General features: G+C 46.0%; 1 protein-coding gene across 2 annotated transcripts in view; it reads right to left on the bottom strand.

Moving 5' to 3' along the window:
- Positions 1-26335, bottom strand: part of STX8 (syntaxin 8) — a 1246356-nt gene that overhangs the window by 1171283 nt on the left and 48738 nt on the right. For both annotated transcript variants that reach the window (XM_086930625.1, XM_086930626.1), the window contains exon 2: positions 7109-7208. In XM_086930625.1, coding sequence (XP_086786751.1) covers positions 7109-7208 — 100 coding nt within the window. The remainder of the gene's footprint in view (positions 1-7108; positions 7209-26335) is intronic.

Here is a 26335-nt window from a genome sequence, read left to right as displayed (position 1 = left end):
AGGGGATACACTCCTACAATAACCCCTTCTCACCCCCTTGGTAGCTTGGCACGAGCAGACAGGCTTATCTCAGAGGCAGTGTGTAAAGCATTTGTAAAAACATACAGTAATACAGTGAAAACACTAAAAATGGATACCACACCAGTTTAGAAAAAGAAGTAATCTTTATCTAAACCAAAACAAGACCAAACGACAAAATCCACAATCCAGTATTAAAGATAAGGCTTTCAAATGGTAGAAATAGTTCAGTTCAATGCAAGTTGTAATTGCCACACTCTTCTCAAAGGTACCTTAGATGCGTCATGCAAAACAAACAAAATGGAAGGAGGGAAGGTGATGCGTCGGTCCCTTATACTAAGGGGAGGTGACGCGCCGGTTCCTTACTGCAGCGCAGGGAAGGTGATGCATCGATTCCTTACTGCGTGGGGAGTTGATGCGTCTGTTTCTTACTGCGGCCCCCAATGATACAACAGTCTTGGCGCATCGATGCGATGCGATGCAATCTGGTACGGTACGTGGTTTCATGCAGCCGCACAGCAGGCTTGCATCGCGATTGGTGCTGTGATCTCAGACTTCGGAGATCGTTGCACCCGATTTGTCGTGCAGCAATTTCTCGAGCCGCGGCAGGGGCTGGGCGGTTTCTTCGGCGATGTGTCATAAAACAGGTGCAGATGAGACACGCTTCTTCTGTGTTGCGTCGATTTTCCAGCTCCCAGCGACAAACAGTCTCTAGAGGTCCTAAACAGCAACAGGCACCTCTATGCAGGTTGGAATTCCCAGCAAGGAAATTCAGGGGAGCTGGTGGTGAAGTCTTTGTGTCCCTGAGACTGCAGAACAGGAGGGAAGCTAAGTTTCAAGCCCTTGAAGATCTTCCTCAAGATGACAAAGCCAACAGCACAGTCCATTTCCCCTTTCCTTGGCAGCAAGCAGCCACTGCACGCCCACCCCAGACAGCAAACAGCACAGGGGTAGTATTCCTCTTCAGCTTATCCAGCTCTTCTCCTTGGCAAAGATTCTTCAAGATTTCTTAGAAGTGATCTAAAAGTCTTGGGTCAGGGCCCCACTTTTTATACACATTAATCCTTTGTTCTCTAAAGGCAGAGAGAGTCTGTAAACAGCCAAAATCAGTTCTGTCCTCACTGGTGCAGCTTCCTGGCAGGAGGTGGAGACAACATTGTTGAAGGCAGACCAGGCCCATTCAGGTGAAAAGGAAATCTCCTCCCCCTACTCTAAATGCAGCCCAGGTCTATTCATCCCAGCCCTGCCACATCAGACTTCTGGAGCCGCAGACCCTCTCCAGCCACTGTCATCCAATAGCCAGACATGCAATACACAAACCTAGCAGAGGCACACTGGATGGTTAAGCAAGACAATACCTACTTTCTAAAAGTGGTATTTTCAAACACAGAATGTAAAAATCACCCTCACTAAAAGATGCATTTTAACATTCTGAGTTAGGGCATATTTTACTTTATTTTTATGCCTTGTTCCCAGGGCCAGTTATGTTTATAAGAGGTTATAAATAAACTCCCCATTCTGTCCTATGGGAACAAGTAGCCTTGCAATTGTGAAAAACGAAATTGGCAGTAATTCATCATCAGGACATGCCACCACATCAGGGCATGCATGTCCAACCTCTAGCCGCCCACAGGGGTACATTGTGCCTACCTTAGGGCCGACTAATATGTAGAAAAGGGAAGGTTTAGGGACTGTCATATGTGTACACTTGCCAAGTCGAAATGGCAGCCCTGGACTGCACACAGGCTATGCAATGCAGGCCAGAGTTACATTTTACAGGCGGCTTCTGTGGGTGGCATAATTAAGTGCTGCAGCCCACTAGCAGCATTTGATTTACAGGCCCTGGGAACACACAGTGCACTATACTAGGGTCTGACAAGTAAATCAAATGTGGAATCATAACCCATAACATCAATTTACAAAGGGAGAGCTTTCACTCTGGTAGGGAACAGCAGTGGCAATGTGCCCAAAGCATCGAAACCAGCAAAACGGAGTCCACCACACAGTAAAAACATAGGAGGCAAAAGCAACAAGCATTGGCATAGCCAATAGGTCTTGCTTTTGGACCTTATAAGTGTTTAGCCATGCAACAGTTGATGTTGGTGCTGCATAACTAAATACTTATATGGTCCCAAAAGTGAGACCTATTGGCTACGCCAATGCTTGTTTGGGGTTGCCACCTTAGTTTATACTAGCCTGCAAATTGCACTCATGTTACTTAGGTACAGACTTTTTTTTTTTTTAACTTATGCGTGAGAAAAACTGTTTTACTCCTAGTGAAAACACACACCCAATTAATGACCATTTTCTAGTTCTTCAACATAAACCTTTCTAATTCCTTCTCTGGATTCACTCAGTTTAAAAACTTATCTAGGACAAAACCCCCTGGCTTGCTTTCTTGGCTAACTGGACTTGGCCCAGTGACATGAATACCCAAACTGACATTCACACAGGTAACGGTCACGAAAATCCCAGCATAGCTATTCCTGCCTTCCATCCTTCAAAGGTTAGTAAATGGAGTATAATTAAACTGAAGAATAGTAATATTGATTACGTGTAGTCCTTAGAAATAGCGAATACCAAGTGTGAATTGCTTTCTAAAAAAAAAAAAAATTACATTTGAAAGTTTGCTCTCCGAGCTGCCCCCGTAAACTTCTAATACTTTCCAAAATGTATGTCTTCATGGCAATTCCTTCAGCTAATGAAACAATTATGTTTTGCACTTCTTCCTGGTGTTTAACTTTTGTTTTCTATTTAGATTTTTTTCTTCTAGAAGACTAAGTCTGAAGCTTTAAAACAGCTCACTATCTATCGGACAAGCCACTGTGAGAATCTAATGTTCTGTATAGTGCCAGAACTACTCAAGAATGCCAAAGATTCTACAGTAGTAAAGCTAAAAGCTAGACCTAGTGGTAGTTAAACATCCGCCAACAGTCTGAAAGTAGTTCTATTTTAAAAGGAAGATTTTTTTCTGAAAGTGACAAACCTGTGAGTCAATGTAGTTATTTCTCTCCACTAAAGGTCCCCTTCAGTTAACAAGCATCTAATATCAAAGATGGAACTGGGTGTCCCAGGGAACGGTCTCTGCTTGGACATTTAGTCAATAGTTAACAGTCTGAGAATTCCCTATTAAAAGGAACTACAGAGACAAGAGTTGGATATATAAGCACCACCATGTACATGCATCCATGTCTATACTTCCAAAGAGGTATTTTAAGAATTCTTCGATTCGGGCAAAGCTGGGCTGTGGCAACACCAAGAAATTGAGAATAAAGAGACAGAGGGAGAGATCCGAGACTTGACGGTTAATTTTGTTTAGTAGATGACTAACAACCTGCAGTCTTATGAGCAGAGTTCTCCAACTTTAGTCAGCTCCTGCACTATCTCAACAAAGTGATGGTTTTTCCGAGGTCCACCAAAAACAACCCTTCCAGTTTTAAAAGATAAATTTTAAGCTTGGTGATTAAAAACAATTTACCTTCTTATGGAGTGAGAATTTCTTGCCTTCAAAAGGATTGCTGTTTTTCATTGAAGCTAGTCTAAAGCCATTTAATATTCTGACATAGTACTCCTCCGTTCCCGTGCGCGAAAGTGAAAGCAGCGCGACCTGGCGGGAAGGGGAGGGGCGGAGGAGCGGGAGGGGCGGAGGAGCGTGAAAACAATCAAGTGAGAGGAAAGACAGATGGTGCTGAAAGTTGGCGGTTGCATGCGTGAACGCAAGCACTAGGCCAGCCAAAGCAGCTTGTGGTAACACTTTTTAAAGACACTACTAAATGTCTTGCAGAGCTGCGCATGCGCTGGCTCAGGCGAGACCTAAACATGGAAGGGAGACCCATGCCAATAGTGCCAGGTCTAACAAGGAGCAAACGCTATGGACAGACAGCGAGATAGAACAGGCTATCTTTTCACAGCCTCTTTCTCATTAACCACATAGTGACCAAAAAATAAGAGCAGAAGCGGTACGGAAGTGGAAGAGATGAAGGAGGCTGAAGGAAATGTTGACAGGCTACACGGACTAGGCTCCCAAGAAGTGCCCTATTTTACTGTTTAGGTCTTGTCTGAGGCACCACTCCACTCCACTCTACTCTACTCCATGCCAAGCCACTCTACAACATTCTACTTCAATGCACTCCATGCTCATCTATGCTACTAACTTTTAGCCATGCTAAACAGCAGCCACGCTGGTGTACAATATGGCTAAAACACACTGGCAAAGACAATAACTCTTGCCTAGGCAAGACCTATTGGTTTTGCCAATGCTGGTTTACCTTTGTTGTGGTAGTATTATTACCTACATTCATCAGTTCCAGTGAGGGGCTTGTTTGTGGGTTAATAGTTACTTAAAGACTGTATGGGTGTAACTTCGACTCTACCTGGGCTTTAGTTCGACTTGATAGTTGTAGATTCACTTTTAGTTAATTGCGTCTTGAAGACTGATCATGACTTTGGTAGGTGTTACAGTGTATCTTCAGTGCCCTTGCTGTGCTATACGTGGATTTTAACATATACCTACGAAATTCACCCTCTTGCATGCTTAAATTTACACTTTAATCTCATATTCATGTAATGAAAAACAGCCTAATACGAGATAAAGGGTAAATGTCTGAACCATTCATTCCCATTCATCTACAACATCGGTAACTGCCTTGTGTAGGTAGGCCAATTGCACAGTACAGGAAAGGAAAGATGCAAAACAAAAAAAAACAGTAGACTTTTGAGATGGTTGAAGGCTGCCTGATTTGTACCTATGGTTGGCCGGCATTCGTGGATCCCCTGACCCTTTTGAAACCGAGATAAAGAGGAATCCAGGGTTGTGTGGCATGCATGGCTCTATTCTTTTCTTATCAAGAATGCCAGGCAAAGAACAAACTATGGGTAAAACAAAACATTAAAAAATTGTTCTTAAAATTATGTGACAGAAAACTGAAGTATGTAGCCAACAACAAATGTACCACTATCCAAAATTTCTACATTTCACTCACTACGTATTAAACATTCACCATCCATTCACTCCTACACCGGATACAATCACCAAGCATCCCTTTAACCCCTCAGCAATCGGCCCACTTGGCCATTTTTAACAACCCTCTCTAACTCTCGCTCAACCTCATGCTCAATGCACTATCAACAGTGTACAATGATGATAATGATCGATGCTTCTGTCTCTTACCTTCTCCCCAGTTTACCTCTGTCCCGCTCTGCCCCTTTCCCCTTATGACTCACCCACTCTATATGTGCCTCCTTCATCCTACATCTCTACCCATGGCTTTTGGAAAAATGTTGCTTCTGCAACATACCAAGGCAGCAGATACTGGAGGCAGCTATTGGGAATTCAGGGAGCCATTTAACCAATAACAGTGTGCAGCACCGGCACAGTGCAGACATATAAAACGTTAGCTGTGTTCTCACACCTGATTTTCCTCTGTCCCTTCCCTTCCTTTGCCCCAACGTAATTGATCCAATCTGCCCCTGGATCTTACCCATGGTGCTCTGCCCCAATCTCACTCTACACTGACTGAGTTCCATTCGCCTCAGTCTCCTTCACCCATCACACAAATTCTGGGTATTTGTCGTAATAGAATTGTTCCTTCCCGCTGGCCTTGCTTTATTACTAGCTCGCCTTCTCCTGTGTGTGTCTCTTTCTGTTGTGAGGAAATTCCATTGCCTTGGAGTTAGGTTGGACAACCACCATTGTTGCTGCCACAGCATCCCAGATTTAGTCCAAGTGATCTCTGCCATTTTGCATCCTCGCCCCATTCTTGATAAAATGTTTTGCATGGAGCTTTGTACCTCAGTATTACCATTTCAAGCACCGTAAAATGTGTCACTATTTAATGGCACTCTAGTCTTGAAGATGATAAAAGGCTGAGCCGGATCAGCCAGGATTCAAACTTGTGACCTTCAGTCTCACAAACTGTCAATTTTGAACTGCAGTTGCCAGTCACTCTGCAGTCTGCATTAATTCTGCAGTCTTATTTCACTCTTTAGTCACCATTCACTCTTTAGTCAATAATCACAGACTAGTCAATGCCCACTCTCCAGTCGCCATTTCACATTAATCAAAGCTAGAGCTGGCTTGATATATTGTGGGCTATTAAAGCAGTTCATCTAATTCACCACCCATTAATCTACTCTCACAGTGTATCTATTTATTATCAGATATGTTCAGTCATTACTATAATTACACTACCAGTTTACTCTTTCTTCATGGAGTCAACAGCTGGACAGAGCATTTCAGGTATGAACTATAGAACTGGATACAATAAAAGACAAATTACCTCTAGTGCTTTAGTGATTCCTGAACTTGACGTGGTACTGGGGGGTTTCCAATGGTCTAGATAAGGATGGGCAATATGCTTTTTCTGCTGGTTATATATGTTCTTCTGCTTCCAAAAAAAGGTAGTTTTTTGTTTCCGTACAGCCTTATCATGTTAGTGTTTCGACTTTAAGATAATATGACGTGAAAACTCATATTCTCCGTGACAAATATATTTTGTTACACTACTGCTGATAAATTTAGGCGTGTGATGAAGCATTCAATGCTGCTTTCTGTACTGTACCTGCTCCACGCGTGAAGCTTACCCAACAGCGGTCAGCTGGAAGTGTGGATTCTTGCACCACAACTGGGCTCTTACCCTTTTTCTGCACCTGCTGTGTACCTTTGGTGGCGCACACCCATCCATAACACTTTCACCCAGTCCATTCCACTTTAAGGATGCTGCTCCATTTGACCACCTCACCCAAATCATGCCCGATCCATGATCAGTGAAAATGCCCAAACTGCCCACCAGCCCATATCAACTCAACTCTGGTGAGTAAGTGGAATAAACAAGTGACAATTCCAAAAAAGGTTGCAAGAGTGTGTCAATTCCTATGGTTTGTAAAGTAAGGGGAAAACACATGTCTGGTTGGAATAAAAATTAGGAGAGCGCATCATGGAGCCTCTCGAGATCTCCGAATATGAATGGTTTTGTTGGCCAATTTCTCCTGCCAGCTTAATAAATTCATTCTTTTTTGGAAATTTGTTAGAATTGTACCACAAAGGTGGGGATATGAGGATGGGCGACCCGTTGAGAGCAGCAGATCTTACCTTTGCTGGATTTTCCCCATTTCGAAGATATCGATTGTGCTCATGGATGTTTTCGGCGATGTCCTGGGCCAGGTGGGATGTAGACTCATACAGTGATAACCTGAACAAAATAACAGTCCATAAATGTCATAATGCGCGACTCCAGTTTATTAAGAAGTGAAAGAGTTACATTATAAAAAAACATTAGGGTACATTCATGAATATTCTTACGTTTATGTTGAAAAACATAAAAATAATGGTGTGAGGTATATTGCAGTGTGGTATTTGTTCTGGTGCATGAGCTGAAAATGTTTAGCATACCTAACGCTGAAGGGGCATGTAATCTTTACTCCGCAGTTTATAGTACACATAGCCTTTACTCCTCAGTCTTTACTCCACATGTTCCTTTAACCCGCATGCCTTTACTCCGATGGCCTTTACTCTTTAGATACGTTTATTTTAGTGTTAAGTGGTGGGTACAGTTAAAGGGGCATTTTAGAAACTAAGACGGCCGCTCGGAGCTGATGCTCCGTGTGGAACTTACTTTGCAGCTCCCTGAACAGCATCCCGACGCACAGTTTTCACACCCAGAACAACTATTTTGCGATCAGAATGCGGGCAGATCAACTGAAGATCTGTCTCCTTTCTCCGATCAGGCATCGCGGAGATTTGAGCCGTGATGCCCCTCACACGAATGCGCTAAGATGGCGCCTGGTGAACAGGAAGGTCTTACCCGGAGCCGAACGAACTGCACCGGGTGGCCGTCAAGCCCTGTCTCACCCAGCAATCACCATTCCTGGTCCTTGGCCCACTTCTGGTACTGAGGGCCTCGCGATGTGTTGTGCTGCAACCGGAAGGACGGGGCTCAGAACATCGGCTCCGTGGAGGACGACGCTTGCGAGCCCTGGGTTCCCCTTCATCGACCCCGCACCCGAGGTGAGCAGACCTCCAGAGGGGATATCGAGAGGTGCTACCTGTTTGCGGCGTGGGGTTTGCCCGAAGGGGGTGCCTTTTGGTTGCCTGACTCTGCAATGGCAGCATTCGTGACCCAGCAGCGCTGCCAATTCCCACTGCTCACCGTGTGGACTCCTGGAGCCTGGTGGCGTGTGGAGAGCCCGGGGAGTGGCAGCGCAACTTTCACCACACGCCCCTGTTTGCTTATTAGGAGCCCGTCATATAGCCCTGCCACGCAGACCTCCTGCCTGATTCTAAGATGGCGCCTACAACACACCGCTACCGCTGACCCTGCCTGCTCATCAAGTGTGCTGCTACGGATTTTGCTTCGGCTGGTGAGTCTTGTGCTGCAGTGCTCGTCCTGGAGGAGACAGGCATCCTGCACACCATGCTCCTCTGTGCCCTGCCCTAGCTCAAGTACTTACACATGAGGTTAGTGGTTGTGTTCGCCTGCATGGCTCCCGCAGATTCCTCTTTCATACCTATTTGGATCTATGGCTGCTTGTAGCTGACCGAATGGCCCTGAAAAGGAACCGGGCGCACCCATTAGACGGCTGTGAACAATACCGGGGCACCATATAGACGGAGGCTCTGCCACATATGTCCCGGACACCGACAACACCCCGCACGCAAAGATCCACCCCAGCCTACACAATGGGGATACCAAAAATCACGCAGAACCTGCCTGTACCTGAGACTGCACCGGAGAATCAGCCGAGTACCCGCACATTGGCTAAGCTGGCAACTATAGCCCACCAGATCCATGGGAACTTCTGGCCGAACTACCTTCCCCCTACCCCTCCTCGCTCTACTCCTCTCCACTTTACTGATATTGACCTCTGCCTTCACCTATCCTGGCCCTAGTTCCTACCCTGTTTATCTCCTCGCTCTACTCCTCTCCACTTTCCTGCTGCTGACCTCTGCCTTCACCTGTCCTGGCCCTTAATCCCCACTCTGTCTATCTGTGAATTTTCCCTCGTCATGTGAGATCTAGCTATTTTGTCTGATGCCCGATGGAGCTACCTGGTTTAGCTATAGGGGAGACACGTCGGCGAATCCCTCCTTGGACGTCACCTACCCAGTCGGTCGTCAGCCAGACTTCCTTTTGTCTCTCTTGTCGTCTCTTCCCGCTTACTCCCTCTATCTTTGTCTCTCCTTCTCTCCTCTCTCAATGTATTGAGACTGAACTATTTTGTCGAATGCCCGATGGAACTACCTGGTTTAGCTATAGGTGAGATGGGCCGTGGACTCCCTCCTTGGTCGTCAACTACCCAGTCGGCCATTAGACCGACTTCATTTCGTCTCTCCCTGTTGTCTCTTCCCCTATCCCCTCTTTCTCTCCTTCCATGCCCCCTCCCCTCTAGGCTCCATTTATCTTGCCCTCCATGTTTTTTTAAATTGTTTTTCCCATCAAGACTGAGCTATTTGGCCAACACCCGGTGGAGCTACCCAATAGCTATAGAGGAGCTGGGTTTTGGGACTTCCCCTTGACAGTCACCTACCCAGCCGGACTTTGGACAGACTTTCCTTTCGTCTCTCTGCAGTGATCTCCCTACTATCCCTTTACCCTTACCCCCTTCCCCTCTACACTTCAATCATCCGGTCTTCTATGCTCTTGCATTTATTTGTCTAGCATCTGATGTAAATTGAACTGACGTAATCTTGTAATGTAATTTTTGTGGAACCTCATGAAAAGCGCTCTGATACCTCCGGGTCTAGCCAGCGCTATATAAAACTCTTGAATAAATAAATAAATAAATAAGGGGTGGATTGAGGTAAGGGTGATTTTAGGGTTAAGTGGTGGGTAGAAGAAATGGCGTTAAGGATTATTTTTGGGTTATGGTGTGGGTAGAAGTAAAGGGGTAAGGGTTATATAAGAGTTAAGCTATGAGTAGAGCTAAAGGGAAGTAAAGATGATTTTAGGGTCAGGGGTAGGTAACGCTCCCCCTTATCCCCACAAAAGATAAAGGGAGAGTTTATACACACACAATTTTAGAACGTTGTTGGTCCTGGCCCTTTTTGCAGGGTTATCCCCAAAAGTGTTGCGTTCTTCTTTCTGTTTTCTGACCTTCTTTATGTTGTCTTTAGGACTCTGGGCACTTTACCACTGCTAACCAGGACTAAAGTGCATATGCTCTCTCCCTCAAATGTAATGGGGATTAATTTCTCCATGATTGATTTACTAATAAGTCCCTAGTATAGTGCATCAGTGTGCCCAGGGCCTGTAAATCAAATGCTACTTAATGGGCCTGAAGCACCGATTGTGCCACTCACTTAAGTATCCCTGCAAATATGTCCTAGGCTTTCCAGTGCAGAGCTTGTGTGCAGCTTTAAACTGCCATTGCCACCTGGCAAGTGCCCCTACCTGCCAGGCCCAAACCTTCCTTTTACTACATGTAAGGCACTTCTAAGGTAGGCCCTGGGTGGCCCCATGGGCAGAGTGCATTGTATTTCAAGGGTAGGACATGTACTTGTGAGTTTTACATGCCCTGGTGGTGAAAACCCACCAAATTAGTTTTCCACTATAGCAAGCCATATCTCTCCCGTAGGTTAACATTGGAGCTGCCTTGTAACATTTTACACAATTATCTTTCAATTGGGAGCGGATATAAAATTGGAGTTTGGGGTAACCGGACTCGCAATTTAAAAACACATCTTTTAGTGAATTTGTTTTTTTTAACCCCTTCCGTGCTCCTGTCGGCCCGCACCTCCGTCCAATCATTAGAACGCCCGCACCGCGGCGGAATTGCTGCTGCGGTTAAGGCGTTAAGTTGTAGGTATGAAAATGCCAGTTGGCCTTTTCTTACTTTAACCATTCTGTGCCTCTGCCGGACTCCAGATATGCCTCTGGGCCAATGTAACAGTTGGGCTCTTGTGCATTCACTCTAGACCAGTGATACTCAAAGTATGGCCTGGGGGCCGCATGGGGCCCCATGGTCAACAGCAGCACTGTGCTGCTGTTTACTCGACTCAGCACTAAGATGCAAACAATATTAAATAAGGGCAAGCATTTATTTGAAGGTTAACTGAAAATCAAGAAAGCGAGTATCTAGGGTGTCCTACACCACTTAACTTTAGAAACACATTCATGTTTAAAGACACCTTGCAGCAAAATTGTAAAAGTAAGCAAAAGTCTGTTCAAAATACAAAGTGTATTTGATTAACATGCAGAACCATTTCACCTTAGTACAAAGGATTTTATCAGTGCATCAGATTAAAGCAGTGCGTTGATTTTTTTTTTTAAGTGATAGTTTTCAAACAGGAATTTAGAACTATTCATTCTCCCCCCCCCCCCCCCCCAACACCTCAACAACAACGCCAATAGTGAACTAAGAGGCTAGTCATTTGTTGCCTGCAAACCTTGGGCGACCTGGCTTTCTATTGCACATGAACAACATTATAGTTTATTAAATCAAACACAGGGGAAGCTTTTGTACAGCACGCAATCTGAAGCCATGTATTTCGTGGTCCTCATATGTGATAATGAATAGAAAGGAGGGAAAGCAAAATTAATCAATTGCCTAGAATCATACAATTTGGTTAAGTGGAGAAGCCAGTCCGCTAAACCTTACTGAAGAGGAAACTCTAGCCATCCTCCCTTCCCACATCTCTTCCCCAGTAACCCCCAGTCCACTACACGTGAATGTCGAACATGCCAGCTGCACGGTCACAATCAAAGCCAAAAGATCGGCTACCCTCCGCAACAGAAGTGTGGTTGCCAGCAACCTAGCGCCAGTACCCCTGTCCAACCCTTTGCACGACACTCCCTCCGACCCCCCTCTGCCTGGCCTCCTAATTAATTGCAGGTCAGAAGTTAAGGATGCCGCCGATCTTGCAGACCTCATACTCAGCCAAACTTTGACTTAGCAATCCTGACCGAATCGTGGCTAAACAAATCCTCCTCTCCATGCCTGGACCTCCTAGTCCCTCCCAACTACAACACTGCAAGGCCGGACAGGCAATCTAGCAATCAAGGGGGTGGCATTGTCTGCATTCACTGGTCTAACCTCCTCACCACGGAATTCCTGGCCGATAACACAGACTCCTGTGAATACCTCGCACTTTCTATATGCAGCAACACCACACAACTGTGCAATCTGCACATCTTTTACCACCCCCCAGGCATAAATGACGCCTTAACCGACCACCTTATGGAAATCATCACAGCCAAGGTTTCCTCCAACTCTAAAGACATTTTGCTGGGTGACTTCAACCTGCACTTGAACGACCCCAAGGATCCTCATATCAACGCCATCAAAAGTTTCCTGGCCGACTAAGTCCTAACCCAAGCCTGCTCACTCCAGAGACACTCGAAAGGCGCCACTCTAGACTGGATAATCGTGAAGAAATCTACAGTCAAGTTTGTCACTATAGACCCTTGTGACTGGTCGGACCATGACGCTATCACCTTCCTATTACCTTGAATCAACAAGACTAGGGCACCGCAAGAGATTATCCCTAAACGCTGGGTTAAAGACACCTGGAACCTTGATCCCAGGGAACTGGCAGCTCGTTGCAAGTCTGACCCCCCCCCCCCTCCATATCACAGAGGCCAGTGACCTCAATGATCATTACTCTGCGACTACAACAAACATTTCTCAACAGCTAGAGGAAATCCATCCGGCAGTCCGAAAGAATCTGGAGACAGCGCCCCTCAGCCGCACATTTAAAACTTCTCTACTGGGCCAGAAATGCCTACAACAGGAACAATCTTAACGTAAAAAAAGAATTCTTACGGTCTGAGCTGGGGAACGCCAAGAACAGACCCCGCAAACTCTTCGAACTGGTCAAACACCAATCCAACAAACTGGCCAAAACAGCAAAAGAAAACCCCAAGTCACTAATATCATCTGAGGAATTCTCCTTGTTCTTCTCTGACAAAATCACTGCCTTAGATACTGAGCTGAGATCAGTTACCTACTCTCAACCCCTTCCAGATCTGCCTCCTCCCTCCGAGCCGCCTCCAAAGGCATCTCCCAAAAAACAAGCGCACTGGACCAACTTCGAAATCTATGACGAACACTCCATTTCAAAAATCCTAACCACCTTAAAACCGAACAACCACTTTAATGACCCACTCCCCCCTAATTGCCTCGCTGCCGCCACCCAATTCATCCTCCCTAGCTGGACTGCAATAATGAATGCCTCCCTAATTCAGAGATCGATACCCGACTCTCTGAAAGCCGTCCAAGTCCTACACATCCTAAAAAAACACGGCGCTTGACCCTGCCTCACCTGACAACTTTAGACCTATTTCTAACATCCCACTATTACCTAAAGTTCTGGAGAAGTGTGTGCAACAGCTGAGCCAACACATCACCAACTTCCACCTACTAGATAACTTCCTATTCGGTTTCAGGCCCGGGCACAGCACGTAAACCACCATTCTCCACATCGTGGATGATGCCCTCTATGCCCTTGATCAAGGCAAAACCGGTCTTCTAATCTTTCTAGATCTATCCTCAGCCTTCAAAACGGTCAACCATGACAAATTACTTGAACGCCTCAAACTCAGGATGGGAATGAATAGCTCTGTTCTAGATTGGTTTAGATCCTTCCTTCATAACCGGTCTTAGAGATTCCTAATTAATGGAAACCTGTCTGCTCCCTCTCCAGTCACGGTTGGAGTCCCCCAAGGTTCAACCTCTATCTTGAACCGCTTGCCGAAGTACTGCACACCGCAAATATCTCCTACCATGTGTACGCTGACGACACCCAGACCTACATCAAAATCTCCTCCCTCGAGGAGATTCTTTCCCTGAATGAAGCCTTGAAACGGACTGTCCAATGGCTCTCCTCCAACCAACTAAAACTCAACGCAAAGAAGAAAGAATTTCTACTAATTTCCCCACCCAAAACCAACCCCGAGCTTCAGGTATGGATTAAGGCCATCACAGCCTTAAACTGCCCTCCGACCATCGTGGACTCAGCCAAACCGCTTGGAATAATTCTGGATTGTAACCTGAGCATGCGGGACCACATCAATTCGATGGCCAAATCAGCCAGATTCCACCTGAGCTACCTAAGGAAACTGAAACCCTTCCTTGACACTCCTGACCTAAAAATGGCAGTCCAGTCACTAGTCATCTCTAGACTCGAATATGGCTGCTCTACCCTCTCTGGTCTACCCTGGCACCTTTAAAAGCCTGCCTCAAAGCAGCCGCCAGACTACTAAAAGGCTTAAGGAAATTCGACCGTATTTCACCACTTTTAAAAACTCTGAACTGGCTTCCTCTACAGGCCAGAATCAAACTCAAACTGGCATGTATCATGCACAAGGCATTATACTCAAACTACCCTGCATATCTTGCCCAGAAACTTGTGATATCCGAAGGAACCAGAAACTGTGGATCCACCAGAAACCTTTTGCCCCAACCTGCATGCTTTTGGAAAAAGAAAACTTACAATTGGGCCTTCTCTGGGGCCGCACCGAGAATATGTAACTCATTCCCGCCTGCCATTAGAAGAATCCATTCTCTGGCTCGCTTCAAAAAGGATGCCAAAATCTTTCTAATGGGCAAATTCCTCGCTTAATTTTTTACCTTCTATTCTTCCAGAGACCTTGCTCTACTTCCGTCTAAGAAGGCACCCCCCTGGAGTACCCTATCACTATCCACCCGGAACTTCCGGGCTTCCTCCTTGGACCCAGGGATCTTAGTTTCTCGTAAAATGTAAAATGTAACTGCTTGTCCTATTATCCCTTATGTATCCAGCCCCCGTCAAGTCTGATGTTTGCTACTGCGGATTCCTGCAAAGCGCTCCGATACCCTAACGGGTCAAGTTGAGCATTATAAAAAGTAAAACTAATTAACCCCAAGCTTTTGGTTTCGCACTGTTTCATTCAAACACTCGATGTATATACTTTGCTTCCGCTACTCTCACTTTACCGCCAACCCCCAAACATCACTTTGCTAGCATCAATGCGGCCCTTAGTCACATCCCAGACCAAACACTGTGGCCCATAAAAAAATATTTGGGAGTACCCATGATCGAGACCAGTGATACTCAAAGTACAGCCCGGGGGCTGCTTGTGACTCTCCTGACCGTTCTATGCAGCCCTTTGGTGAACAGCAGCACTAGTCTGCTGTTTACTTGACTCAGTACTAATATTCAGAATGGATGTAACTAAGGCGTCCTGCACAACTTAACTTTCGAAACACCTTCATTTTTTTAAGACATCTTACAGCAAACGTTTAAAAATATGATAAAGTCTCTTCAAAATACAAAAGCCGGTATTTCATTAACATGCAGAACCTTTTATCCTCAGTATATTAGATTATATCATTGTATTGAGAGATATTTTCTTTTTTAAATGATAGTTTTAAAAAATGAATTAGAAACATTCATGGTTCCACCGATCCTGAAAACAATGCCTATAGTCAAGTAAAAGGCAAGTCATTTGTCAAGTGTAGCCTCTAGGTAGCCTGGGTTGCTATTATAAATGGACAACATCATAGTTTATCAAATCAAACACAAGGGAAGCTAAATGAGGTAAAGTGAAAAAAGAGCAATAGTGTATGATCATACAGGTTAGTCGAGTGAAGAAGCCAAATTGATCACAGGTTTTCTGGTTTCACATTGTACAATTCAGCCATTACATGTATATGCTTTGCTTCCCCTACAGCCACCTTACAAACTCCGTATCATCTGACCGCCACCCTGCTGGCATCAATGCAGCCCTCCGTCACACCATAGACCATACTTTGTGGCCCATGTGAAAATGTTTGCGAGTACACATGCTCTAGACAATCACATAAAGGGAGTTGAGGGGTGCCCTGCATATCCTGGTGGCTAATCACTCGACTGTTGAGCCTTTCTGAGCTCGAATGGTGGGAGGAGATGACAAAGACACTTGAATAGGGCTGCTGTGCCTGTCCTCACACAAAGAAGTCTCCACCTCTTGTATTGTTTCTGGAGCCAGGGCAAGGCAGGTCAGGGTCTTGTGCACCACAAAGACTTTTCTTGGAAGTCTGCCTACTTCAAAGGCTGAAATGGGTATGCGATCTGGACCTCTGACCCTATACACTCAAAACACTTCTGGATTGAAGACATTCTGCCAGGAAGAGGAGCTTTGTTGCCGCCACTTTGCTGTTTGCTTTGCTGTGCTGGCCTGATGCATCTATTCTGGGAGTTAAAGGACTAGACTTTGCTTTCTATATCCTGCTTTATAAGGTTTTCCAAGGGCTTGACTTGACCTAACCTCCTGTTGGAAGTCTTGGGGTAGTAGAATACTTCATCTACCAGCACCTGGGCTCTTTTTCTGAAAGCCCTACTCTGCCAAGTGGTGTCAAATCCAGTTCCTGGGCCCCTGGAAGTGTGTTCTGGTGCAGAAAGAAGGAAAAATCATGGCATCAACTCCAAGCGCCATTCGGAACTGGCCAGTCATCGCAAACTTGACACACCACCGCTGCCTGCACCGAAGCACAGTCCTCGCTCGACGAAACAACCGAGGATTACAAAGCAGACCCGACCTTTTGCCACAGCGCCTCCTAAGAAGCGGCGCTGCGTGAGTCTAGAGCACGGGATCACCGAAGTCCGTGATGTCTGGCTCAGACAAGTGCCTGCTACGACACTGTGGAATCACCGCCGTGCGGCTTGACTTTTGACACTGCATCGACGCATCATCGCCGAGTGCTGATTTCATCATAGACACCACACCACATTAAGGAACCAAAGTATAATGCCCGATAACGACACATCACCTCCCCTGCGCCACGCATCGTCCCCGGACTTGGACAGCTCGACAACTCTGCACCACCGTAAGGAACCGGCGCAACTTCTGCTACAAGCAACACATCCCCTCCTCTGCGCAACAGACTTTCCCTGAGCAGAACTGTGCCAATGACCTGCATAGCAGTAAGGACCTGAGGCATCAACTGCTTTTTCAACGCCTCACCTTCCCTGCATCATGTATCTTCTTTGATTTTTAACGCATCTAAGGTACTTTGTCCTCGTCAAGCACAACCATTGATTTCTAAGAGCTTACAATGTAATTTAATCCTTGAAAATTCATATCTTGACTCGTGCATGATGGATTTTTGTGGTTTAGTCTGGCTTTAGTCAGAAAAATGGTGGCTAGGTTTCTAAATTGGGGAGTCCTGGTGTGTGTGTGGTGTTTGTGGTGGGTGCGAGTATAATGTGTGTACACAAATACTTTAGACATTGCTTCGGAGATAAGCTTGACTGCTCTTGCCAAGCTACCAAGTGGGTGAGCACGGATTATTCTAAGGTTGTAACTCACTTACCCGAACTAGAGTGAGGGTTCCTACTTGGACAGGGTGCAAACCACGCAATTTAAGACCCTATTTCTAACAAATGCAAAAAAGAAAACTACAGAGTAGAAAATGTATTTGAAAAGTAATGACTCAAGTTGTAAAGGTAAATATTATTTGAAATATAACTGAGCAGTAAAGGCATTCAGAGTAAAACATTTTTGACCAACGAGTGATAATTGCTAAGGGGAATAAACATAATTTTCAATCCAGAACAATATTGCTATACTCTGGAAGAACCAGAACATCAATTATTTTAACATATCTAAGCTCAGGTAACAGGTCCCAGAGCAGCAGATGGTGCAACGTTGGGTTTTTTCGTGGACAGTATTCCTGTCACTTGCCAAGAACAACAAACAAGAAAACATAGAAACCTGGTTCAATAACATGAACTTTCATGGTTTTGAACAGCAACTTTGACCAAATGCCAAATCACTTGGATTCACTATGGACACCAACCTTTTCCTCAAGGAATGCATTGCCAAAAAAACCAAAGAAAGCAAATCTGTTTCTTCCAGAAGGCAACTTCAGAACAGCTGGTCAAACTGTTGTACTCATGCATTGGGATGGTGGTAAAGGCCAGCTCCTTGGTCTCCCAAACTCCACACTGGCATCCCCTAAGGGCATCCTGCAATCTGCAACACATTTCATTGAAGGCCTGAAGAAATATGGTGACATCGCCCCCATCCCGATGGAACTCCATTGGCACCCCTTGCTGGCTAGCACCATCTCCAACAACAGCTGCATCATTTACTAAGCCATCACAACTAGCACACCTGCTTATCTTGCAGACAAGCTCACCATCTCTGGCAGTTCTCGGAAACCTGCTGCTGGGGGACCAACAGATTGCAAAATTAGAAGTGTGAAAAAGAAAGAAAAAAGCAAGGCGGCGGGCCTTTTTCATCTGTGCACCCATGATCTGGAACAAGATTCCCATATTTGAAAAGAGTTGACAACTCACCTCTTTAAAGAACACTACATCACATACATCCACCATCCACATTCCAGCTACCTCGCCCAACATTTGTTGACTTTATGCTCGTCTTTGACCCTGTACATGACTCCAGAGCTTTTTGGCTAAATAAGCTACTCAAAATGGCTAGGTATGGGGTCTACGATGCTAACCATGACTTTCCGACACATTTACTGAAAGGGAGAGTTAAATACACAACTGGCCCAATACAATACCTTGGAGTTAAACTTCCTAACAAGTGCCAGACTACATACGTGACTTTGCCAGAAGTTCTCCTAATAGATGGTCGGTAAAGATGGGAACAACCTGATTTAACGTGTTTCAGCTGCAACAACAGTGTTAAACCATACTTCCTCCCATGCCCCGTGTATGTGTTACAACCCTCCCACTCAAATTCCCCAGAAACTAAAAGACAACCAATAACGTCTATTAATGTTGATGTAGGGAAAGCATAGAAGAAGGCATAAACAACTTTCTTTTAAGTCTTTGAAGGGCGTATTAGGATGTATGAATATTACACGCTACACAGCGGCACCACAAATCCGAAAACAGTTAGAATGCATTGGTTGGGGGTTCTCCCAATCTACTACTGCAGTGCTTCCCAAATGTTTTAGAATGACACCCACTTTTTAGAGCGACAAACTTTCATGACCCACCTAGCTTTTATGGGCATGAGGCAAGCAATTTTTTTAATGTAACTAAAGCATCGTGGGTCAGCGTACTGTCATATACAAATAATACATTTTCCATTGAATTGGCCACTTAACTTGCACAGACAAAGTTTTACTGATGAAACTAAATTGTACAAAAGTGATAATGTGTAGAAATTGGGTTTCAGGGAATATTTATAAGTTGTGCATCACCAAGTAAAGTATCTTAATATGTTTTAATCCTATTCAAATCTTTCCTTCCATCACACTTCAGAATTACAAAAAATGTGCTTCATTTTTGTTTCTCCAACTGTGGAATATGTACCGGTCATGTAATGTATTCACATTTTATTACGTGTTCCAAAGAATGGCATCCTGAAACCTTTCTTTTCACACGCTCTGCACTCCAGCAAGGGAATAATATGGGGCGTGGCTTGCTAGGCTGTGGAATGGCCGCTCGGTGAGCGAGCTCCGCCGGCCGAGATATAATCCTGAAATAATCCGATCATCTTTTGGGGCGAAACGGTGTAATTCACACTGACCTGTGATAATTGGCATAGCGGCGATCTCTGGGCGACCTCTCAGCCATTTCCGCGGCCTGTCTGGAGAGCAGTCTGGCCTGGGGATCGGCGGCCCGGCGTCCGCGGTCGGCTGCAGAGCCTGTGGGCGACGAGCCCCTTTAATTGAACCCGGGGATCTGCAGCGGGTCTACAAGGAAGGCGTCCTTGTGCGGTGAGGTCCAGAGGGGACGATTGGAGAACCGACGATCTGCCTCCACGGCGGCCTCAGTGAGGAGTCAGCGCCGCGCCGCCGCGCTGGATGGTCTGTTGGATTTGTTGCGGCTGGGCTCTCTAGGCACAGCTGACCGGGCGGCTGTGTCCTTTAGGTCAGATATTGAAGGTGAGGAGGCTGCTCCGCGTCTTTGAAGGAGGTGCGGCAATAGTGCCTACAGAGGACTCGGGGCAGTGGTGGATTGTGGGCGGCTTCGCAAATCGACGCCTGGAGCTGATCCTGTGTAGTCCCTTGGCCGCCTTGGACAGAGTAAGACGCCATTTGGCTCCGCTGGGCGCCATTTTGTGGGATACGGGTCGGCACCGAAGAGGGAGCTGTGGATCGCTCAGCACCTTGCCGGGGGGCATTTACCTGCGCACGGCGTGTATTGCTGACCGCCGGCTGCTTTGCTGGACCTTTGGGAATAGCTGTTGACCTGCGCTCTGACTGCTCTGGCCACCAAGTACTGTGGTCTGGGCTGTGCACTTTCCCTCGAGGGACTGGTCGGGCCTTGGTGATTTACTTCAGGCAACTGCGTGGCAACCTGCCCTTCCCTACATGACACTGCTACTGCAACGGAGAGCCAGTCAACATTATTCAGACTTAGAGGTTGGTTCGCACTTACCCTGAACTGCTGCCATCTTTACTCCAGTGGAGCCCATTGAGACGCCGGTTGCAGCATTGACCAGTGACTCATCAGTACATAGGTGCGACACTGACATCAGGGCAGAGACAGTAGTCCGCTCCTGCTGGTCTGTTGGGGTGCGGGCCTGTTGAGTCCCTTTAGGTATCTGCAGGTGCCGCGGAGCTCTCCTGGTCATGGGTAAGTCAAACGCCAAACAACCTAAATTGAACTTCGAGCAACGCCGTTCTACCAGACATGTGGATTCTGACTTTGAACAGTCAGCGGGTGGTGCAACCGGGAGTCAACAAGGCGACCAGGGTGAGGACATTCGCTCCCTTATGCTGGAGATGCGCTCAAGTCTGCGCACTATTGATGCCAAGTTGGATAATCTAACATCACAGATGGAGTCGGTGAAAAACCTAAGTTGGAGTCCACGAACACAGGCTAGATATCATAGAGAATAAGCAGTCAGACCTTCACGACTTCCAAGTGGAGACCAAGGACCAATTATCGCAAATGGACCGTCTTCAATCAGTGATCAGGGCCAAGAATGAGGATTTAGAGGCCAGATCGCGCCGGAATAACCTGCGCATTACGGGAATTCCAGAGATTACAGCAATTACCAAAATGGAGTCCTTTGTTACAGACTTTTTGCGAGATCTCTTTGCTGCTCACCTATCGCCGGTGTTCGGGGTGGAAAGGGCCCACCGCACCCTAGGTGCGAAGCCACCAGTTGGAGCCTCTCCACGGCCCATTTTGGCCAGGCTACTGAATTATCAAGACCGGGATGCGATTCTGCGTCAAGCACGCGTTATGGGGACAACAGCGCATCAGGGTAACCAGATTGCATTCTACCCGGACTTCACCCCTGCGGTCCAAGCGGCTAGGCGCGAATTTCTACCGGCCAAGAGGATCCTACTCCAGGGGCAGATCCCCTATTCTCTACTCTACCCCGCCAAACTTAAGGTTTCGCATGATGGTTCGGCGCATTTTTTCACGGACGCCAAGTCTGCCCTGAAATTTGCCAAACATGTTGGAGGAAGGCGCGGCAAATCATGCACTAGACCTGACACAGCCGCCTCTCTACAGCTAAGTGACAATGACTGATAGTTTAAGTTCAGACTGGGTTTATCATTAATATATGGCAACTTGTCCTCATTCTTCACAAAGTGTTTTGCAGCTCTTAATTTCTTGTAACGATGGACGTTGGTAAAGGTTATGTCATCTCGGAGATATATCGCTCCTGAATTTCAGGATAAATATCTAATCTGCATAGGCCCACGTTAGTATCTAGAGACATGGCTAGCTGGGTGACTGACGCTAAACATATGCCAAGGACCATTTCTGACCATTCACCCGGTTTGTTGACACAATCACTCCCCGGTACCGTTCGGGGTCTAGTCTCCTGGAGGCTTCCTAGGCACACGCTCTCAGACGAGGCGTTTAAAGAGGAGAATCCCTCAGATATAGAAGACTATTTCAAGAACTACATGGGTTCTGTAACTTCTGAGGCTTCGCTATGGGAAGCTTTTAAGGTGGTAATAAGTGGACAATGTATATCCAGACAGGCAGGAGTGCTCAAGGCCATAAGGAATACTCTATCCACCTTAGAGACACAACTTAAGCACTTAGAAAGGAGCATTACCATGGATGACAATCTTGAAATCCTGGCTGAACTTAAGGTCAAACTACTAGATCATGAGGAAGAGGCTCTAAGGGAAGTGAAATTCTTGGGGAAATATACACAGGCACGTCGATACGGTGAGGGTGACAGGCCTGGGCGCACCCTGACTAACATACTTCGACCCCTCGCACCATGGCGTATATGTCCCTGAACTGGTTGATACAGGGGGACACACGATCAGAGGACCCCTCTCTGTGTTGGGGGCGTTCTCTTCCTCTTATGCCCATCTTTACACTTCTACACAAACCTACTGTCCGGAAGGTCTGCAGGAGTTCTTAGACTCCTTGGTCTTGGTCAATGATCGTCACAGAGAATACATGCACATAACCTTCACTGTCGAGGATGTCACAGATGTCATCAATAGCCTGCCCCTTGATAAAGCTCCGGGTCCTGACGACTGCTTTCTATAAAGCGTATGTAGAGATACTGGCTCCTAGACTCCTAGCGGTCTACGGGGAAGCGCATGACACTGGTATGCTTCTGCCCTCCATGCGCGAAGCAATTATTGTCACCTTGCTAAAGCCAGGGAAGCCGGACACAAGCCTAGACTCTTATAGGCCTCTGTCACTCATAAATGTTGATGTAAAGATTCTGGCGAAACTGATAGCGAACAGGCTAAAGCCTCTGTTACCAATTATTGCCCTACCCGACCAATCGGGGTTTATCCCCGGGAGATCAACCTCACATAACCTTAGAACGGTCTTCTCTGCCCTGCACTACTTACATCCTGATGTTCAAGCTGCTGCGGTGTTCTTGGATGCGACAAAGGCCTTCGATTCGCTTGAAGGGCCGTACCTATTTAGGATTCTGGAACGCATGGGGTTTGGCCCTTTTGTTGCTTCAATGGATTAAACTGTTATTTACCCGCACTCTGGCAAGTGGTGCTGTATATAACATGGTGTCCGATCCTTTCCCGATAACTCGGGGTACGAGGCAGTGGTGTCCGCTCTCGCCCTTGCTGTTCGCTATCGCCATGGAACCCTTAGCTGCGCGCATTAGACAACACCACACCGATAAGGGTATAGGCTTTAGTGCACGCAGCCTGTTGATTTCACTATATGTGGACGACATAACATTGTATATTATCAACCCTGAGCAGAACCTTGATATAGTGCTGCGTGAGTTTATTAGGTTTGGTGGACTCTCCGGAGTGTCCATAAATTGAATAAAGTCTGTGATTTTTCTCTTAAACGATAACACCAAGGTAGTGGACTCTGAATTTCCATTAAAGTGGGAACAGGAACAGGTGAAATACTTGGGAGTCTGGATTTGCAAGAACACTCAGGATATGTGGTATTTGAACTATGGCACGACCATAGACTGGCTAGAGGGTAAAGTGGCATTATGGACCAAACTCCATTTATCACTTGCCCGTAAAATTGCATTGGTAAAAATTATAATTTTGCCAAAACTTTTATATCTTTTTTGCAAACTTACCACTTATTCTCACTGGTCAGTTCTTTAAACCACTACAATCTTTACTGATCTCTCTGGTTTGGGCAAATGGGCAGGCGAGGGTGTCGTGGGACATTTTATCGCTCCGAACTGCACAGGGCGGGCTGGGTGCACCGGATATGAGATTGTATGCATTATGTGCGCAGGCACAATTCCTGCATTATTGGGTGCATCCAACGCCTTTCCAACCTCACGTGGCAGTTGAAGCGGATGCCGTGGCGCCTATTCCTCTCAATGTGGCGGTTTATCATCCCTTTAGGAGGTCTAAGGAGGGCATTGACACAACGGAGACCTCGAGGTGGGCCTGGGACAGACTGCGAAGAAGGGCGGGTGCAAAGGTTCTATATGCCCCTCTATCCCCCTTGCACAAAATCCCATGTTGCCCAATCTTCAAGGCGAGTTAGGTAGCAAGGTAACGAAACAGCTGTCCCTGTGCACATTTGCAGACCTATACCCAGAGGGGTCGTTTAGAGGCCCTCCAGTTGCAGCAGAAGGGCAAACAGTACCATTTAGCGAGACTTTCTTGTATCACAAACTTAAGGCAGCTTGTATGACACTGCACAGTGAATTCCCCTCTCAGCCCACCCCATTGAAAGCTCTGGAAAACCTTCTCTGTTCTCCATCCTCACGCAAGCTCATCACCAGGCTGTACACGTCCATGCAGCAGGATGCCCCAGTGGTTACCTCTCATGCTCGTCAGAAATGGGTGGCCGATATTGCACTCCCCCTTTCAGATGACCAATGGGCGTATTGCTGTGCTCAGATGACCGAGTTATCGCCCAATTATAAGCTCAGACTTATTCATTTCAAGTTTTTGCATTGCTACTATAGAACACCTGTGGGTTTACATAAGATGGGGATAAGGGAGGATGACTGCTGTTGGAGATACGGGGCAGCTGCAGCCTCCTTTTTGCACATGGCATGGGATAGCCCGGTCATCATTGATTATTGGATTGGGATATTCGAGGCTATAAATCAGATCTTGGAAGCTGCATTGAGTCCTTCCCCTCTATTAGGTTTGTTGGAATACGTTAAAGATACGCATGTTAAAAAACGTAAACTACATGCCCTGCTGCTTCTTTTTGCCAAAAGACAAATAGCTCTGCTATTGCGAAGCAAGAGGAAACCGACCATTAAAAACTGGATAAGGGAGGTTACATATGGGAAAAACACAGCTAGCTATATTTTGGGAGTTGATGCCGCCAGCCTCTAGGCCTAAAGACATCTGGGGGCCATTCATAGACTGGGTCCGAGGTCAGTCGAACGACACAGATGCGGCAGATAACTCTGGCACTGGAGTCGGCTTACCTTAGGGGTATAATGAGTATAAGGGCACATTCAACGATTATTGTGACACATTCTGGTATGTGGTATGCTTTATGGGAGGGTCGCGACTATTGTCGTGACATTCGTGTGGCTGGAGGTACATCTACTTGTAAATGACCATGTTTTTTTTTGTTGTTTTTTTTTTGTCTATGAGATTTGGGAAATGTCACTGTCCTCTGCTAATTTCTTTAATTTGGATGATGCGGCTTGTTTGGCAAATGCACTGTTTTCTTGTTTTTTCAATCTCCATGATTGTTTTCAATTCTTCTCCTTTATAAGTACTGTAATTGTACTATTTTGAAACTCAATAAAATAAATTACATTTAAATTTAAATAAAAAAAAAAAAAAAGTGATTAATATATATTTTTTTAAAGTACCTTATGCTGACCAGCCGGCCACCTCGCACCTCGATGCTCTTCTGTTTTTCCTGCTCCCAGCATGCCCAACACGGATTCACCATCCAATCCAGATGCTGCTATGAGAGCAGCGTGGGGATTGGCCTGATCAAGCTGGATTGACGCTCGCTCTGGCACAGGAAGTCCCTGCTCCCAGCATGCTCCAACCCGGCAGTGAAACCTAAATGCGCATGCCTATTTGGCTGGAGAACAGACATGCGCATTTACAAGTGCCCACTACTTCTCCTCCTTGTCCCTGCCCTGTCAATAATGAATTGCATTGCCCCGTCCCAGACTCAGCAGCCAGTGAAAAACAAAACTATAATAAAATTGTTTTATTATATTTTTCTTTTTCATTCTCCACTAAGTGGGACAAAACTCCGCCGTCATTACAAAGTAGCCGCCCCTGACAGTATCTTATCCATTATGTGTTGGCGAACTGGCAGCCAATGTAATTTGTCCCTAAATACTGACAGAGAAGCACGTCAAGGAATTTTATACAGTAGACTGATTGCCATGTTTCACATAACATGTAACCGCTGGATCAAGTCATCTGGGATAAAGTTGTCTGGGAGGCCAAAGTACAAAATACTGGCATAATAAAATATTCAAATGTTGATTGCAACACATACATCAATACCAAACAATACTAATATATAAGAAAGAGAAAAAAGGAGGAGTGGGGTGAGAAAATAAGCAATAGTAAGAGGAAAGAAAAGAGACTAAGGAAAGAACATCAGAAGAAAAGAAGGGAGGGAAGATAGAACTACAAAGCATGGAAGAGAGGGCGGGATGTGGGCCAGTCAAGCGAAACCCAAGTATAGTAATTCGGGGGTGGGGGAATGGGGTGCAATGATGGTGTTGAGGAATGGGGTGGGGGCATCCTGCAGAAAAGGGGACCAAGTGAGAAGGACAATATCGGCTTTGTCCATTAAATTGTAAATCACCTTTTCATAGGACGTTGTCTTGTACATCTCCGTGAGGCATTCCTCATGCGATGGAGTTGGGGAGAGCACCAATGTCGCAGAATCCAGATCTTGGCCTCTGTAAGGGCAGTGATGAGCATGCAGCGGGCATGACGGGTCAGCTCAGAAAAGTCGAAAAAGTCATGGAGGAGAATTAGGGGGTCTGGAAAAATCCAT

This window comes from Lissotriton vulgaris, chromosome 7, assembly GCF_964263255.1.
Source record: "Lissotriton vulgaris chromosome 7, aLisVul1.2, whole genome shotgun sequence".
Taxonomy (NCBI): Eukaryota; Metazoa; Chordata; class Amphibia; order Caudata; family Salamandridae; genus Lissotriton; species Lissotriton vulgaris.
This window is presented reverse-complemented; position numbering and strand designations above follow the sequence as displayed.